This window comes from Pseudopodoces humilis, chromosome 21 (assembly GCF_049639895.1).
Source record: "Pseudopodoces humilis isolate 2021_Gansu_Grassland_sample_001 chromosome 21, ASM4963989v1, whole genome shotgun sequence".
Lineage (NCBI taxonomy): Eukaryota > Metazoa > Chordata > Aves > Passeriformes > Paridae > Pseudopodoces > Pseudopodoces humilis.
Genome location: NC_142220.1, coordinates 3187731 through 3205950, shown reverse-complemented (window position 1 = coordinate 3205950; position 18220 = coordinate 3187731). Strand labels below are relative to the sequence as shown.

The window sequence follows — 18220 nt, the reverse complement described above, 5'->3', positions numbered from 1 at the left end:
TTTTGTCTCAGCTCTGTTTACCACTGACCCGAAGGAGTTTTTGGTCCATCTATTGTTGATTATAATCTTGTTAAAGTGGACATTATGCAAAATGCATTGATGAGTAGAAAGCCTGATTCTCATTTCCTGTTGTCTCAATAGTCTTGTTGATGTCAGTGAGATCTGGGGTCTTCTGGGCCTCATTGTATCATAGATCCTTTTTTCCAAATGAAGTTCTGTTCTACTTTAAACATTTACAATTAAGTTGTATATTGAAAATCAAGTCTTGTTGTTAATTGTCCTAAATGGTTCTATTCACTTACACAGTGTGATCTGGTAGATTTAACTTGCTTGTCTCTCTGCATTAGCACATCTTTACATTAATTCCTGAGTGAGACTTGCATCAATCCTGCACAGTCTGGGAAACCATTCTTTCCTCTTTCTATTAGACAAAATGCTACCTTTTCCTGAATGTTTGTGTTTTGATACTGCCTGTAGAAGTTTAATGTTACCTTCCTTTTCTTTTAATCTAGCTTAGTGAATGTGTAGAAGGAGTGAGAGTAGAACATAATCCTGAGCTCTCGGTAACTGTCACCACCAAAAAGTCTCACCAGACATGGACATTTGCTCTCACATGTAAGGTAGGACTACTTATTTTTTAAAAGTGAGTCAGTAATGACTAGAATGCAACCCATAACCTTTTGCAATTGAGATTTCAGTTGCATCATGCTTAAAACTGAGAAATTTCCTAGCACCATCCCTTCTCTCTCTTTCTTCCCAGCAGCTCTGGTGATTATTTGTCAACTGCCCAATTTCTGGAAATCAGGCAGGACCTGTACCTGCTCTGAGAAACTCATAGTTCTTATTAACCCTCTTTATCTGATTGCAGATGAAGATATTCTCAGAATAATTTCAGTATTTCAGCCTTTACATTTCTTTTCCAGCCTGCAAGAATGCTGTATCGAGTGGCATTGCTTTATGATGCCCATCGACCACACTTTAGTATCGTTGCAATATCTGCTGGAGACAGCACTACCCAGGTATCACAAGAAGTTCCAGAAAACTGTCAGGAATGGATAGGAGGAAAGATGGTCCAGAATGGAATAGATCACTATATATACAAAGTCAGTATAGCCTTCAACACAGAAATCTTTGGGACTTTTCGTCAAACTGTGGTGTTTGACTTTGGATTAGAACCGGTCCTCATGCAACGAGTGATGATTGATGCTGCTTCAACTGAAGGTAATGTACTAAAACTTCTATTTTTTTGTATAGTGGAGATCTTTCATGCCATCTCTTTCCTTTTCAGTTTTGGGCAGAAGAGCATCTCTGTCAACTGCTCAGAAATGTTTAGTACTGTATGTTATGTTCTTCATAGATACAAACAGAAATAGTGGGCAAAAGCTTTGGAGGGTGTAAATCAGGCAGATAAATGGAATATGACTTACTCTGTGTCAGGATATGGCTCCTAAGTATGATTAAAATGCTGGGAATTTCTGGTTTGGTGTGTGTCCGGGTGCAGCACTGGAAGTTCTGCCTTTGTAAAAACATATTTATGTTTTTATAAACATTCTTATATTGATGAAGACATTAAATATGTCAGAAAAGGTCGTTAGAGAAATGGAGTGTTTGTGTATAAGAATACATGGGATAATAAACCCAGTAATTAAAACAGATTATCTGAGAAGTTGGTTTGTATTTTTTCCTTCTCTTGCAATGCCAGACTAGGATTGTCAAAGGCAAGAGGCTGAGTATAGGCTTGTAACTCAATAATTTGCTGCCGACATGAATTTTGAAAATGTAAAGAAAGTGTAACTACATTTGTGTCTTCAAGTAAAAAAATGAGCTACAAGTTCCTGTAAGTGTTTAATCTGTTTCTTAAACTGATCTGTGTCTCTCAATTCAAACCTGAAATAATGCCAGTATAAGAAAAATGTCAGAAAAAGGAAAGACTTCTGAAGAGGTGCAAAATAAAAAAAAGAAGGAAGCACTTTGATTTATGGTGTAAGAGAGCTAAATATAGGTCACTATATCACTTGGCAGTAAGCCATTGGGTGGGATACAGGATCTTAATTTTTAATGAAAATTTGAGAGATAAAAACACCAGCGAAACAGAATTGTAGCCCTGGGATTTAAGCAGGAAGAAGAAGAAAGAGGAAAAAGAAGGAAAAAAGATGAAGCTGAAAAAATAGCAGTTCTCTATTCCTGGCCTTTATTTCCATATAACAGATCTTCAGCATTCATCATACAGGAACAAAGCTGTAAATAGCAATTACCAAAGATCGCGATCTTTGGAGATGACCCCAAGTGCTTGTAGCCAGGAGCAGGTGTAGCATCTCTGGGAGCAGAGGGTGTGGCACTGCCAGGGAGTGGGAGCTGTTCCATGATCTCCATGGACCATGGGGGTAATCACAGATTTCCTAAACCACTGGGCTTGTGCAGAGCAGTCCTTGCCTTGTAGGGAACCAAGCCATGAGTTACTCGCAGAGTCAGAGTTCCTGTCAAACCAATCTGTGCTCTGGGGGTTTAAACCAAGTCCTAAGCACAGGGATCACAGGAACAGCCAGTTCAACTGCACTTGAAGGTGATGGATGAGCTGGAGGTAGCAGCTCCCAGCATCAAGTGCTGCTGTTTCCTTCACATGTTGCCTGTCTGTGTGCACAGGGACACTGAGGTCTTCAGGCAGGTCATCACTAGTACTTACTTCAAAAGGAAAGAGTGTTAAGAGCTTTTTAGATAATTTTAACTACAGAATCCTGGGCTTTTTGCTGTGTCATCTGAGAGGGTGTGTAATAGACAAGGGAAAGGGATAACTACATCAGATCTGTGTCCAATTCTGTAATTTTTACTTTTTGGTATGTGTGAATTGAGATCTTGTGGAAATGCTTTTCTAACAGAAAGGTGCCCAAGATCTCTATGTTTACATGTAATTCAGGGCCCTGTCAAGATGTTCAGGCAGGAATGAAAGGTCAACATGAAAATATTTTAATAGAGGAGCCACCATTCTGCATTTTGAAATCTTTATTTACAACAGAAAAAGGGGGCTGTAGGAAGTTTCTTGTGCACTGATTATGTACTAATTGATCTTTAAGAAAGTGTCACTGTGTGTGCAATCTGTGCTAGGAACTGTTTATGTCAGGCTTCCAGGGAAAGCCTCTCCGGTGCTGGGAATTAAATGGCTGTTGTTCCAGTGAGCAAGGAGTCAGTCCCAGCATAATTACTGAGCTTTTGGGATCTGAGGTTTGCTTTGTAGCAGAGAAAGCTTCATTTATGGTGATGTTATTTCAGACACACAAACCACACAAACTTGGACTTTCTTGCCATACAACTGTAGCTACTAGTATGGTTCAGGCTTGAGGGATGTATTTAAATGTGTCTTCTTAGTGAACACATGAGATCAGTGAGTAAGATAAGCCATGTTCCTGTAGTCACAGTCAAGCTGAACGGAGATTACTTTTGCTGAAATGCTGGGTTTTTTTCTTATTTAGACTAAAGACAGTCAAGATGATGTTAAGCATTTAATTTGAATTTGAAAATGTCTTTTTTGCACATTTTCAGCGTTGGTGTGATATCCTGGATACCTATGTTAAATCTTACTCAGATATTATACATTAAGATAGCATAGCTTGACTCTAAATGCCAAATATTTTCAGCTCTGCAATTTAACTGATTCACTGTTGTCATATTGGTTTTGTGGTATTAGTGGATATATTCTGGGTGGCTGTAGACATGTGCATGGTCTTCTGTTTCTCATCTAAGCTATGTGGTCCCTGAAATCAGGGCGTACTGAAAAACTAATTTCCTCTGAATTTTCTAATTTTATATGACGTTAGGTTACATTTCCCAGTTTTGCTTAGTGAAGTAGCTTTGGTTACTTTATGTAACTGTCTGCACCACACCCAGATTAGGGGGCCTTAGAACTTTTTAAAAGGCTTTCACAGTATTGCAATTGTGATGATTCCTTACCAGCTGATTTTTCAACTTGTTTTTATGACCTTATAAATTTTATAATGTACATTGTAGGGTTCCTCACTATTTAATATTTTTGAAATGAGCGGATGTTGCAGTTGGGTTTTAAAGCGTATCGCAGTGCCAAGTCCTTCAAAGCTGTTGGTGATTATTTAAATAAAAGTGATGTTTTTGTCTTTATTAATTCTAATTGCTTCCTATAGAATGTCTTATTTGCTGATACTCTTGGAGAGCCTGTTTGCTCTCTGTGCACACCTGAAAAGTGGGGATAGTAAATACCAGCAGTGAACCCCTGGGCGGAGGAGATTCTGCCTATGTGTGGGTATCTCTGGCTTTACTAGTGGGTTTTGTTTGATTGTTTTTTTTTTGGAAATAAAAACAATCCAGCTGGGGTTTGTAAAAACAAAGCTCACCTTCCCTGCTGTGTGTGTCCATGCAGACCTTGAATACCTGATGCACGCGCGGCAACAGCTCCTGACCACAGCCAAGCGCTGGGATTCCACATCCAAGACTATTGTCGAGTTTGAGCCTAACGAAACTACTGAATTGGAGAAGAGCCTTCTCACCAGATACCAAATCCCTCTGTCTGCTGACCAGCTATTCACACAATCTGTCCTGGACAAATCATTGACCAAGACCAACTATCAGTCACGGCTCCACGACCTCCTTTATATTGAGGAAATAGCACAGTATAAGGAAGTCAGCAAGTAAGTGATTCCTTTATAAAAATATTCCTATTAAAATGAAGGTGACAGCTTTTTTCATTAAAGCTACCTGCTCTTTTAACATACTGAGGTTTCCTGTTTCTTTGAACTGAACCAGTCTGGGGATAGTAATGTTTGGTAAAGGTCACTAGCACTTAAATATAAATTCTTGCTAATTCATTGAAAACAAGCTGTATGTATCAGTCAGTTGCAGGCACTAAGCAGCTGTTGGACGTGGTTTTGTTAATTATTTTTCTTTCTAGTTTTTTGTCTGTCTATACAACAATATATTAGTAATAGTTACATTTTTATTCCTGTGTGAAAGTAGGTTATAGCAAAGGAATATATAAAATCTTTGTAAAAAGGGTTGAATTGTGGGTAGATCAGACGATCTTGTGATGATGTGGCAGCTGATTTTATTTATTTCCTAAATAGGTTGACACCCAGTTTCAACCTATAGTTGAAACAATAATTTTAGGAGTAAAAGTTCCTAATAAAAGGCATATAATATGCATTGTTTGGTTTGTTGTGTCTTTAGGTGTTATGTACAAATTACCCAACTGGTGTAGATGCTTGAAAAATATGAATTCAGGAAGAAGATGTGAACCTTCATGTGGACTTTTTTTCTGTAGTTTAATATTTGTGGTCAAAACTTTTTCCTCCATTCATGTGGTAGTAAAGAGTTTTAGAATTTTGTCACTACTCAGAATGGAAAGTCTAAAAGATAGAACATAATTTTAGCTTAATTTGGTAGGAAATTTGGTTTTATCAGTTACTTGAAGTTCCAAATCAGGAAGTTTTTTTTAAGATGAAGAACCATTCCTGGAGCTACAGAGATTGAGTTGAACCAACCCTCTAGAACTTAGAAAGAAAATACTATGAGTAATTGTATTGCCATTGCTTTTAAAGCAGAAAAAAAATTTAAATTTCTTTTTAAATCTCAGCTGAAGGGCAGTATTTGAGCTGTTTCTTATCTTTTATCACTTCTGCACTCTGCTCTTGAGCTGAAGTCTTAACACATGGAGGATTCATGCTTGAACACTGTTTCCAGCTTACAGAAATATTCTCCATCATACATATTTATAAACAGGTTGACTCCTCTAAGGCCTTTTGAAATAAAAGTGGATTTAAAGTAAATATTATGAAATACCATTAAAACATGAGCAGTATTTCTACTGATAGAATTTTCACCTTAGGAGTTGCACTCTCATGCCTCATAGGAAACCAAAGAGCAGTAAACCTGGAGAACTGAAAGAAAAATAAATGTATCTTGTATGCAATGCTTCCCCTTTGGACTGTTTGGTGCAGCAGCAATTTATTGCTTGATAAGTTATAAGTAAGTGTTAATAATGTTCTTGAAATCTTCTGTTTTGATAGTGTTGGTGACAAATATTCTTTTGATCTTGTAGCTGACCCACTTTATTGCAACAAGGCTCAAACCATCAGACATTTCCACTCCTCTGTGGCTAAGATCACACACTTGGTATTCTCTAGCAGAGTGTCAGGGTTGCAAGCCTGGAAATGGGCTGAGAAATCCAGATGCAAGTGGGTTGTAACACCTCTGAAGTGGTGCTACAGTGACAGTGTTGATGAGCTGTTGCGCTTTGAAGGCTTTGTGAATGTACAATGTAGAAGTAGTAGGATTGGCAGCGTGGTCTTCTGACAGCACTGGAGTAACACGAGTGGCTGCAGTCCAGATCCAAGTGGGGTTTTAGGGATGTCGATGGTTTCTCACTTCCTAGGAAAGCACTGCTTCAGACTTTATATGGAATCACCTGAGTGGAACTGGACAGCATTGGGTGAAAGTTGCAGTGCCTGGAACATACCTTAAATTCAGTTATAAGGGAGTTCTGGACAGTCTCAAAGAACTTTACTTCTAAATTGTGTTTATTTTAATATTTCAAGAGACATTTATACAAGTTACTCCACATGAGTATCACAGAATAATAAGGGGGTCACTGCTGTCGAATTTCCAAGTGCAAACACACTGTTTTTGAGGAAAAGTAAAGCAATGTTCCAATCTTGATAGTAGTTGGGTTTTGGAAAGTGTAAATATCCTTTCATTGTTTTAAAACTCTTCCTTTCTGTCTTGCGCACTGAAGAGAAAAGCAATATAGACTTGTTAGAGTGACTGGAACATTTTCTTGTATGAGCATTAAAGGGTGTGAGGTGACAGACAGTTCCTTCCATGCTCCCAGAAATACAGAGCAGATTTATCCTCAAGGCTTCAACACATCAAGTACTGGCTCTGATGGAAAATAAATTTGCTTTTATCATTACTGTGTGTTCCATTGATCACTCCCCAGGCAGGTGTCCCACAGCACACCCTGAACCCTGCAGGTGTCAGTGTCACAGCAAATGTGCTGAATGTGCTTTTGCAAAGTGGCACCTGGGGCTTTGGCCAGAATGGGTTTGTTTGCCTTTGGGGAATTTATTGTTTGCATTGGTACTGGATGATTAATGATTTATGAAGTCATCCTTCATAATTATTCTGTGGTTTTAAATATGAACAACAGGTTTTCTTGTAGCTGCTTCATGAACACTGCAGGTAGGCTGGCATTTGCAGGGCTTAGGAAGAAATAAAAGGGTTTTTTTGATTTTTTTTTTTTAAAACAACTTGCTGAAAACCTTATTTTGTCTAACCCTGCAAAGCAAGGGTGAGAAATGGATGAAAGAAGCAACTTCTGATTTTTTAAAAATCAAATCCTGAGAGGATTTTGTAGTTTTGTAGCTTGCCAGAAGGTGTCAGCTTGCTCAATGGAAATTGCTTGGTAATCTAAACTTGAGATTCGCACAGCAGATGCAGTTCAGTCATTTATGAAAACACTAACCTCTGCCTTGTCTTAGAAATGCAATAAAACTGTTTTGCAGCATGTTTTTATAAATCTGAATTTCAGCTGATACATATTCAGCAGCATAGGGATCAACTTTAGGGAAGTTTCAATAAAATAAATTCACAGAAGCAAATTATTGTATCTCAGTAAGAATTCCCAGCCCTTGTTACTCAGTTAAATGTTTTATATAGTGTTTTAACAAGGAGATATGAACTGTTACAGATGTTGCTGACTTGCTGATAGCTCCTTTGGAATAGTGCAGCACTTCAATAGAAGAAAGCTTAGGTTTTTGTTATTGGTTTTCTGTTATGGGGTTTTTATTGATGTGTGATGTGGAAAGGGAGGGATTGGGTTAATGCTTTCACTGTAGCTTGTGCAGTAACCTTTGTGGTCAGTGATAACCAAGCAGATCCTTGTTAGGTAAGAAAACTTCCCTTGCTTTTGGAGAACTGGGAAATTCAGATCTGACAATGCCCATGTTCTGTAAAAAAGCAGCTGTTACCACATGGGGGCAAACTTGCAGTTTTTGTGCAAGATTCGTGATTTGCCAGGTCTAAAAAAATATATTTGATTGGTTTGGTAGATGTTTAATTACCAAGCTAAAATGTTGGGTTTCATTGTTAGTGACTTATGATTATTGATACTGCAGGGCTTAAATGAGCAATTACCACTTTATTAGGTTAAAATACAAATGATAAGAATAACAGACCAAATAAAACCAGTTTGAATATGAAAGTATTATAAGAAAAGAATGTATTTTTCAAAGAAGTTTTATTTCATTTATGAATGGGTTTTACTTTTTTTCTGTAATTTGTTGCAAATTTAGGAAAAAGCTGTGGATGAGAACAGAACGGAGTATTGTTACTCTGTTGTCAGACTTTTTTCCCCCTTTGTTATTTTTAAAACCAGGTTGAAGCAATGTGTTTTAAAATCCCCAATGCACTAGGAAGAGATTACTTTTTATTGGTGAGAGGTCAATAAAGCGTGCTAATAAGTCACTTTAATGTTTTGTGCATGTGACTTCTGGAAAATGATAGCTGCAAAGGATGAATTTGTTACATCTCTGATTACAGGAGGAAGCTGCTGCTAATGGGAATTCTGTGGATAGATGGTTTATAGGGCTGAGTCAGTGATGCCATCCTCTCATTTCAAATAAAATTACATCATTTTAATGTCTATAATCTGATTTGTTTCAATGCATTTTAATCAATCCCTCTGAATTATAGGTATAAGACCATTTTTAAGATGGAGATTGCTCTCTTTGGTGTGCAGCCTGGAAGAGACAGATGGGATAAATATGAATCTTGCTCTGTTATTTCCCTGCTTGTCTCCCCTTGCATACCCACCATAAGAATACAGACTATTTAGATACATATTTTTGCTGCTTTAGGACATGTAATTCATTCACTCTGAACTTTTATTAGTATCTAGTATTTGTTTCTCTCTTGTGAGGTTTCTTTTTTTAAAATTTCATAGATGTTGATTCTTTAAAATGTATACTTTAGAGGCTACAGTCAAAAGGAAGAAGTGTGGATAATTGCTGTTTGCATATTTACAAAGGGCCAGTTTGACTGTACTTGTTCATACTTAAAATTTAATTAATGAAGTGAATCTTCACTCTGAACGCCTGTAATTTCAGAATCTGTGAGCATTTTTGTGCACTGACTCGATGTTTTCTTGCTCAGGTTCAACATAAAAGTGCAATTGCAGATTGTAGCAAGCTTCATGCTCACTGGTGTTTCTGGAGGTGCAAAATATGCCCAAAATGGACAACTTTTTGGCCGCTTTAAGCTCACTGAGACGCTTTCTGAAGACACTTTGGCTGGACGGCTGGTGATGACCAAAGTCAATGCTGTTTATTTATTGCCTGTCACTAAAGAAAAGTCAGCACAGACCCAAGGAACCAAAGAGAAGGTTTATGAAGCAGCTATTGAGGAGAAGACAAAAGATTATATCTTCTTGAGGGTATCCAGGGAGTGCTGCGAGGAGCTGAATCTTCGGGCAGATTGTGAAATGCAGGTAGGTCTGGGTGGAGGTGGTTGTGGTGTCAGAGCTCTTGGCCTTGTGTTTGCTTTGCCTCCATAATTGATGTGCTTACCAAACAGAAATAACCTCAGATTACAGTCACTGGAATTGTCTGGAATGAATGCATTTTCACCCAAGGTTTATCTCATCCCATTTATTTTGTTTTGGGGAAACATATGCAAGAATCCTAATGTCTTAATTTAACATGGATAATTGGTGTGGGAAGGCTTATGTCGTTCTGAGCTCTAGGTTTTGTGTTTGTTTTCTTAAAACAATAATTAAACTTACTAATTGATTGTATTTGAAACTTGACTGGAATGCAAAATGAGCTGAGGCTTCAGGAACTGGCTCATTTTTCCTTGAGTGTCTTATAAATCTCGGCCCAAGGCAGTAGATGTATTCTGCATTAGAAATTGGGTCCTAAAGTTGTTTGTGAAATCATTTAGTACTTTATATGTTTATCACTGAATTGGTGGCCAGATTCTTCAAGCATTACCTATATTTGAATGAATTTTAATTATGAGGATTTTTTTATGAATAAGTATTAACTGAAATTTCGGAAAGCAATCTTCACTTTAGAACTGAGGGGGTTGTAATTTACATGTACAGTTCTTGTTAAAGATGCTGGAGGTTTTGCTGCTCTCTTCAGTAGAGTTGATATTCCCTATGTGATTCTCAAACACTGATAAAACTGCTTTGATTTCTGTGGATTTTGGATAAGTTGAGTAGTTTCATTCCTTTTTCTCTTACAATTAGCCTCAGTTACTTGGTGGTTCCTTGTTTTGCTTTTATCAGGTAAACGGTTCATAAAGGTGGGGTGGAGTGAACTTTAAAGCACCGTGGCTGCTGCCACTCTTTTATTTTTGGAGTGGTTCCTCTGCTCTGTGTCCTGCTTTGTGAACCTGGCAATGGATTAACTTCCTTTCCCACTGTTTTCTGTTTGTGGAATGTATATTAAAGCAGGTTACATGCCTCTCCTTCCCAGATGGCTTCATTCAGTACTCTGCAACAACAAACAGAACTATTTGATTCCATCCAAGTAGCATTAAAAGCAAAACAAATCACAAGCTGTTAAGAAAGCAGTGAATGCAGGTAGATAATAGGAGGTATTTAATGCCAGGCACCTTGCTTGGAATCCCAGAAGGGGCTGTTAAAGTGTCACCCAGATGAGCATCACAGTTTTTCTGCATTTAAATTGCCCACATTAGGTTGTGTGGCCTTTTGTCAGTCTTGGGTCTGTCTGGGCAAAGATATTTTCCCCAGATAGATCAAACCACGAGTTTGGGACCATTGCCATGTGAATCTTTCCCAAACATCTGCAGGATGTGGCTGGGGAGGGATGGGTAGGACAGAGCTTGGGGAGGAGCTCGAGGGCAGGATGAGCTGTGCTCTCACTCCTGAGGAGTGCGACCCTGCTGTGCAGAATGGGGCTGAGGGACAGGTTGGCACAAATTGCACAAGGTGGAAAAAGAATTCTTGAATTTTCTTGTGTCCTATTTAAAAAAACTTTTCTTAGCAGTTCCAAACACCTTTGTGATCTCCATGCTTAACGCTGTCAGATTTGTTGCTGCCCTTGTCTTCAGACTTATGGTTGTATGTCTTGCTGTAAAATGTGATAGTCAAGATGAATATTTAATGTCTCTATATCTGCCAGAGATGGAAAGTTAATGGCTACACTCTGCAGGGATACAAACAAACATTGTTTATTTACAGTAAAGCTAGTGTTGATTTAACATGCTACATAATGATACCAACACTGTAATACTGAAATAAGAGTAGGAAAAAGAAAATGCTGATTTACAAAGGCTTTTGAAGGAGATGATCTGCAAGTAGTAAACATTACTGGTACACCAGAGTGATCCCTGTGGTGGGAAGGGGCTTTGTGGGCAGATAAAGGAATGTCAGGTACAACAAGTAGTTAAATCTAAAAGGATAAATTATTCCTCTGTGTGAGGAATTCTCCTCTGTAGGAGAAGGTTCCTGAGAGAAGTTTATATAGGTTTGAAAGAGAAGTGATCACTTTTCCTTCCTTCTGTCCTTCCTTTTTAACTGTCAAGGATTTCTTAAGGTTTTATATAAAGTGTCAAAAAAGAGAATTGTAAAAATATATTCTAGTATTGCTTTGTGTTTGTTGAACTTTCTGGCTGGTAGCACCAATTACCATGAGATAAAGTGTAATTAAGTAAGAATGGCCTAACATTAAACCAGCTAGAGGAGAAAATTACCAGACCAGATTGTTGCTGTGGGCATGGGGTTACATCTGGAATGACTGCCAGCTCCATGGCTTTTCTCTGGGATGCCATGGGAGGCTGCACCTTCAGTTGGGATGATGCTGATGGACCACATTCAGCTCATCTTTGCTCTGGTTCTCTTCTTCTCCTCTCCTTTCCTAAAGGAAAGAAACAGCTTCTGTCAGGTGGTTGTGAAATCTCTCGGTACAAATGGCCATAGAAATTGTTAAATAATTGATATTTCCAGGTAAATGAGGGGTGCTTTTCCCTCAGGAGGATTACGACAGGTGATTATTACAGGTTGCAGTAATGTGGCTGCTGTTGGTAACATGTTCACACTCACTGTAAATCTCAGAAAGAAACTTATTTACTCCTATTTAATCAAAAATGCTTATTAGATTTGTAGCACAGTATTTATATAAATATACAGTGACAGCAGTGCTTTGGAAGTAAACCTAAAAATGTGTATTAGTCCCTTGAAGTTTTTCAGCAGCTTTTGGTGTTTTTCTGCTGGTTTTTATTAGTGCAGATCTGTGTCAAATTTTGTCAAAAGGCTTCTGTTTTGTTGTGAATGTGGAGTTCTTCGGCATAATACTCTGATCAGATTAATTTGTTTCTGGAGAGATTAATTACTGCAAATTTAAATACGTGTAAATGATAATCTGAGTGAACTGTTTTTATGAGTAATTTCCCCAGGAGCTGCTTTTATCTCTTGTTCAAATTTAGAATGTACTTTTCTCTTTACCCTTTCAGTGTGTGTTTATGTGTCAACCACTTTCACTATCCATTGTTCTGTTCTGAATTGAATCAGGATTGTTAAGTGCTCTGCGTGATGTTTCTGGCTTTGTACCAGAATTTATGTTGGCAATATCTTTTATTTACTAGCATTGAAACACCTGTAATTGAGAGAACAAAAACAATGTATTGGTGAGCAGCTAATTGTTAGAAATTAACTTTTGGGCAGTCCTAATAAAACTGAAAAATTATGCCATACCAATGTATTTGACTAGAGATGTTTGGGGTTTACTTTTGTTGATTTATGTCATCTGTTGATCTGGTGAAATTTCTGGCCTGACATTTTTTTGAGGTTGTTCTTACAATAACAGATGAAAGCTGACATTTGTAAAAACAATGTATTAGGACAATAATATTTTTCAGGAGTGTTTTTTGTATTAAAAAACCCAAAAATTCCAAGAATGCTTTCCCTTTATTTTTTTTTCTGAAGGTACAGTGGAATCTAATCTTAAAAGTCAAACACCAAAATCAAATTAGAGAAAATGCTTTATTTATCTTTGATTCAAAACAAGAGCAAAAAAAAGCAAGTTAGTTTTATCACAGATAAACAGATTTGTCACATTTGGATTGAATGCTGTTTGCTGTTTCCTTCTGAGAGCCAGAGGTGTGCAGGAAGATAAAAATGTATCACATACAGGAAAGTCTAATGAGCATTTTCTAAACGAATCCTTTTTGTTCACCTCTCTGTTTCTTCATTGGTTTGTTGTGCAGGTTGAACTTCAGTTCCAGTTGAACCGCTTACCCCTCTGTGAAATGCATTATGCCTTGGACAGGATTAAGGACAACAGCATTTTGTTTCCAGATGTCAGCATGACTCCCACCATACCCTGGAGTCCCAACAGGTACATGAATACTTTAAAATCAAAGGCTGGGGGGGAATGCAGCACTGAATTTCTCACAGCAGATGGCTGAAATCTGTCCTCAAACAGGAAACAAGCCATGCTCCTCATTAGTGCTGAGGCGTTCAGAGGAGGGAGTGAAACTGTGCTAAATAAAACAAGAGCAATGATCCTCCCAGGGCCAGAACCCACTGAGTGGGGCTTCCCTGGGGGTTTGGAGGCATCACAGTTCTACTGTGGCTGCAGAAAACAAACCTGCTGCTAATTTCTGTGCTGCAGTCCTCATCTGGAAATACTGTACTTTATAGGAATGTCAGTGCCAGTTTCAAGAGGTTTGAGCAAGGTCCCAAGTGTGCAGAGTCCTGTTTGCAAGGGCTGATCCATTAATAATTTTTTTTGGATATATCCCAGAGGGTTATGGAAGGTATGGCAGTGACTCTTATAGGTCCAGCCTTCCTCTTGCAAGCAGCCCAGAGATTCTTTCTATACATATCTCACAGCTTCCTTTATGAAATTATAAACCCCTGTGTTATATAAATACTTCTAAAGAAATGATGCAGTGAAAATAGTTTGTCTGGAAGAGGAAACTTAGGGAGGAGGAATGTGAGGCTGTGTGGCTCAAGGAATATGGTCAGTAATTCTTGATCCTGAAAAAAGAGGCATGAGCTTTCTGTGCTTGGAGACCAGGGAAATGAGAGGAATGTGGAACTGATAGTCTGTACAGCTTGGGAGGAGTTGTGTGGGGCCTTGAAGGTGAGAATTAGGAGTGTGATTGTGGTGCAGGACAAATCCAGAGATAGCCCAGGCATTAGAAGGAAAACAGTCTGTCAGAAAGCTGAGACGGTGAGATACTGTAACACAAAAAAACACTGGAAAAAATTGTAGTTTGTTTCTGGAAGTGTAAGAACAGATCCAGTAGAAGGGTGGGATCACTGTTTTGGGTTGGATGATCACTGTGTGCATCAGAGCTTTGACAGTACTGAGAGGAAGAAGTTCTGTTTAGAGCTACTGCAAAGCTAATAGAGGTCAGTGACAATCTGTTCAGTGACTTAATTAGGTTTTGAGTGATTCTTACAAGGAAATAGTGTTTAAGAATAGTTTGGAAGTAAGCAGTGATTTCAGTAAAAAGGAGGTAAGTCAAGTAGGATAGAACTTTTATCTTCCATGTACATACCAGTTGTAGCTGATATGTTGGTATAATGTTTTGTATATTTTGGTTACATAAATAAAAGACAATGATTATAGTTCAGTTTAAGTCAGTTCCATCTGGTAGCTTGATTTGTCCTTCCTTGAGAATCAAATTAACTCCAAACTTTCTTGTTTTTCTTCTGTTTCTGTTTTATGTCCCTGTTCCTTTCCTGTATTTCTTAGTCTCTTGCCAGCTTGTTGTTCATAGTCATCTTAAAAGTTAAAATTCAGTCAATTCCCTCTTGATCTTGCTCCCTGTTGCTAACTACTTCTGAACAGGAACTTTCCCAGTCTGTAGGAAGTGTGGTGCTTGTACCAAAGCAGATCACATTACTAAAGTATGGCCATATGTGCAGCAGTGACAGGTGTTTTTTACTATGCACGTCTACTTTTAAATCTGTCAGTAGGAATATTAAAAACTCTGTCTAGAAATCTTCAACTTCTTATGCTTGCTGGAATTTTTTGAAAGCATCTTCCTCCCAATGCTGGCATCACTGGCTGCTTACAACAAAAATCCCTTTTTTAAGACTGCTTTCCCATTAGAGGTATGTGCCCTGATCATCTTAAAAAAAAAAAAAAAAAAAAAAAAAAGAAGTTTGTAGTTAATTGGTAGCCAGTAGTTTTAAAATTTGATTCTAGATAACTTCTACCAAGCCCTGGGGTTGTGTAACTGCTTACTTTTAAACTTGACAGTGTAAATGCTGCAGGGAAAAAACATAACTAATGAAACTATTATTTGAATGATAAGAGTACAAAAATCATTATATGTTTACCTACCTTTGTTATCAGGGAATGGTGCAGTATGTCCTTCTTCTAAAATGTGTGCTCTGCAGGTTAACTCTTGTGAGGTGGGATGATGTAACTTGAGAATAAGTTGAAGCCACCCCCCCAAGTGATTTATTGCAAATAGCAAATTTTTAGGATTAAAGCATGCATTTGTTTTGCTAGATTTGTTGATTTGTTTCATGTGACACAGTCCATACAGCAGCTCTGTAAAGGCTCTTCAGTTCCTTTAATGCCTTTGAAATCATCCCTGGTTTAATTTCTGCCTGACAGTGGGTTGTGAGGGCTCCTGTTTGTAACCTCTGTGGCCTCCTTTTCCCAGACAATGGGATGAGCAGTTGGACCCTCGGCTGAACGCGAAGCAGAAAGAGGCTGTTCTGGCTATCACCACCCCACTCTCCATACAACTGCCTCCTGTTCTTATCATCGGTCCCTATGGGACAGGAAAAACCTTCACTCTGGCTCAGGCAGTCAAGCACATCCTCCAGCAGCAGGACACCAGGTGAGAGGGGGCACTGAACACACAGCAGGACCCCACTAGCAGGGAGGATGTGATTTTTTGCTGAAATTCAAGTCAAAGATAGAAATACAGAGTTTCCACCCAGCTTAGAAACCAAAAAACCCAAGCCATCCATCATTGTTTGGGATGATAAAGTAATTTTATAATCTTGGCCTGTATTTGCCATTTAGAACAAAACTAATTAAAATGGAATTTATGTAGAATGGCTGTGATTTTCTCAGCATGGGAAGTTTTGCAGAATGGTAGATAACAAAAGTTGGTCTTTAAAATCAAGTCTAGATTGATAATTGCAAAATGATTATTGAAAAACTGTTTGATATCTGAAGGGTTTGAGCTGAGGACTGAATCATGGGAAGTGCAGTAGGTCAGTGAGTAGTTCCATGAAGAGGAATGTGCAGGAAGATGGCCACTGTTTCCTTTTTTTTGTATTCTACTGCTTTGACTTGTTTTCTGTTTCTTCATTGCTTTTTTATTTGCATCCATTTATTCCAGCAGGATTCTCATTTGCACCCATTCTAATAGTGCTGCTGATCTCTACATAAAGGATTATTTACATCCATATGTAGAAGCAGGCAATCCCCAGGCAAGACCTCTCAGGTATTTTTTTAAGGCTTATTATGTATCTATAAAATATTATTCTTAAGAAAAGGTGTCTATAAAAAAAAGTTAAAGAATTTTTAAGACATAAAAGTGTATTGGCATTAGCAGCAGTGCTTTTAAAAACAGCCTAAAAAGAACCTGAAATATTGTAACATAATTTTTGGTCATTTGTTAAATAAAAATAGACATCCTTTTTTAAGCTTTTATTATTCTGTTGATAAATGTGTCTTTCCTAATGAGCAAGCTTTTGATATGCTCCTCTAAAAGCTACTATGATAAAATAAAATGGACTTCAATTGTATTTTAATTTCTGAAAAATTTGACTCACAATTACAAGGCTAATTTGGAAACTGGGGCTCCTCACCTGTCTTCTTGAAGAAACATTTTGGTATCACAGGAGCTACTTACTTAGAGAATCATGTGAAAGTAGTTTGGCCTCTTCTGATAAATCAGTGTGATTATTTATGTGTTGAGATGTACTTACCATGGGTGTTTTGGGGAAATTGGTTTACAGTAAAAAAGAAAAGCAGAATCTGAAGAGCAAGGAGGGTAAACTTGCATGGAAATAGTTAAGGAGGATTTATTTATGGGCATAAATCTGCTCCTGGGAACATTTTGCCCAGTAATCACAATGTATACTTCATACTGCTAACTTGGTGTATATATAGAGTTTAAATTATGGGCGTCATTTTCTCAATGCCAGTGGGTGAATTTATAATATTACTAAGAAAATGACTCTGTGTTTACTTGCTAGCTATTAAAAGCCATCCTGGACTTGTATTTTATGCAATGTCAGTAAAGCCAGTGAAGTTATGTGAATGGGCTACGTTTACAACAGGTGTAAATTCTCTTAGGTCTGTTGGCTTTGGTTGCCATGTGACATTTTACAGACACTGAGGGTCTGGCCAAGGGAAAGAGGGCAGTGTTATTTTTTAAAATATATCTTTGATCTGGTTGTGTTTTAACATAGATTGTCTTAAGGTGATTTGTAAAGCACTTTGGGATGAAAAACATTATGGAGGTCTTAATTTTCTGAAGGCAAAAAATGTGTGTAATCGACCCTTTTGGGAATATTGAAGTGTGATTTAACACTTCAAATATTAAAACTGTTAAATACAGTTTTATTGTTGCCAGCTTTTTGCTGCCTAGTTTTCAATTGTGTAGTCCAGTCTCAGAAATATGAAAAACATAAAAAGTGTTATTTTTCTTATGGTTAAAATTTATGTGCCTATTTGCCAAGACAATCACAGCATGTAATTTAAGTCACTGAATGTTTGAATTTAAGTTTAATCATTGTAGTATTTGTTATGAAGCCTTCAGAAAGTGCTGCTGTCTGATGCTGTTCAAATAGTCAGGACACTTCTATAAAAAATTGAAGTTTAAGAAAATGGAGCCACCTCTGGAGTTGTGTGTATATGTTAATGGATCCATAAGTTTGTATGGTTCAAATAAAAATTCTGACAGATAATTGCTGTTTGAGCACAAAGGGCATTAACCTGCTCTGGCAGGAGTTAAAGGTCAATTTTTCTGAATCCAAACTGGAGGTGTGTGAGACTCCCAGTTCAAAATTATTAATGTATGTACCTCCCTTATTGACTGTTGTAAGGGTGTATTTTCAAATTAAAATTATTACTGTTAGATTAAACAAGGGAATCTGAGCCTCTCACAGTGTTTTAAAGGAAGCATCAAGTGGAGCAGAAGCTGTTAATTATTCAAGGTAGATGTGCTGCTTGCAGAGTTCATTGTGTTTCTA

The 18220-nt window shown here is 37.7% G+C and overlaps 1 protein-coding gene across 5 annotated transcripts in view; it reads left to right on the top strand.

Moving 5' to 3' along the window:
• The window catches only part of HELZ (helicase with zinc finger), an 85529-nt gene that overhangs the window by 29469 nt on the left and 37840 nt on the right, over positions 1-18220 (top strand). For 3 of the 5 annotated variants that reach the window (XM_014255758.2, XM_014255755.2, XM_014255756.2), the window contains 7 exons: positions 513-620; positions 924-1221; positions 4388-4655; positions 9172-9505; positions 13249-13379; positions 15670-15849; positions 16360-16464. In XM_014255758.2, coding sequence (XP_014111233.1) covers positions 513-620; positions 924-1221; positions 4388-4655; positions 9172-9505; positions 13249-13379; positions 15670-15849; positions 16360-16464 — 1424 coding nt within the window. The remainder of the gene's footprint in view (positions 1-512; positions 621-923; positions 1222-4387; positions 4656-9171; positions 9506-13248; positions 13380-15669; positions 15850-16359; positions 16465-18220) is intronic. The other 2 variants (XM_005526665.3, XM_014255757.2) reach the window with 2 other exon arrangements.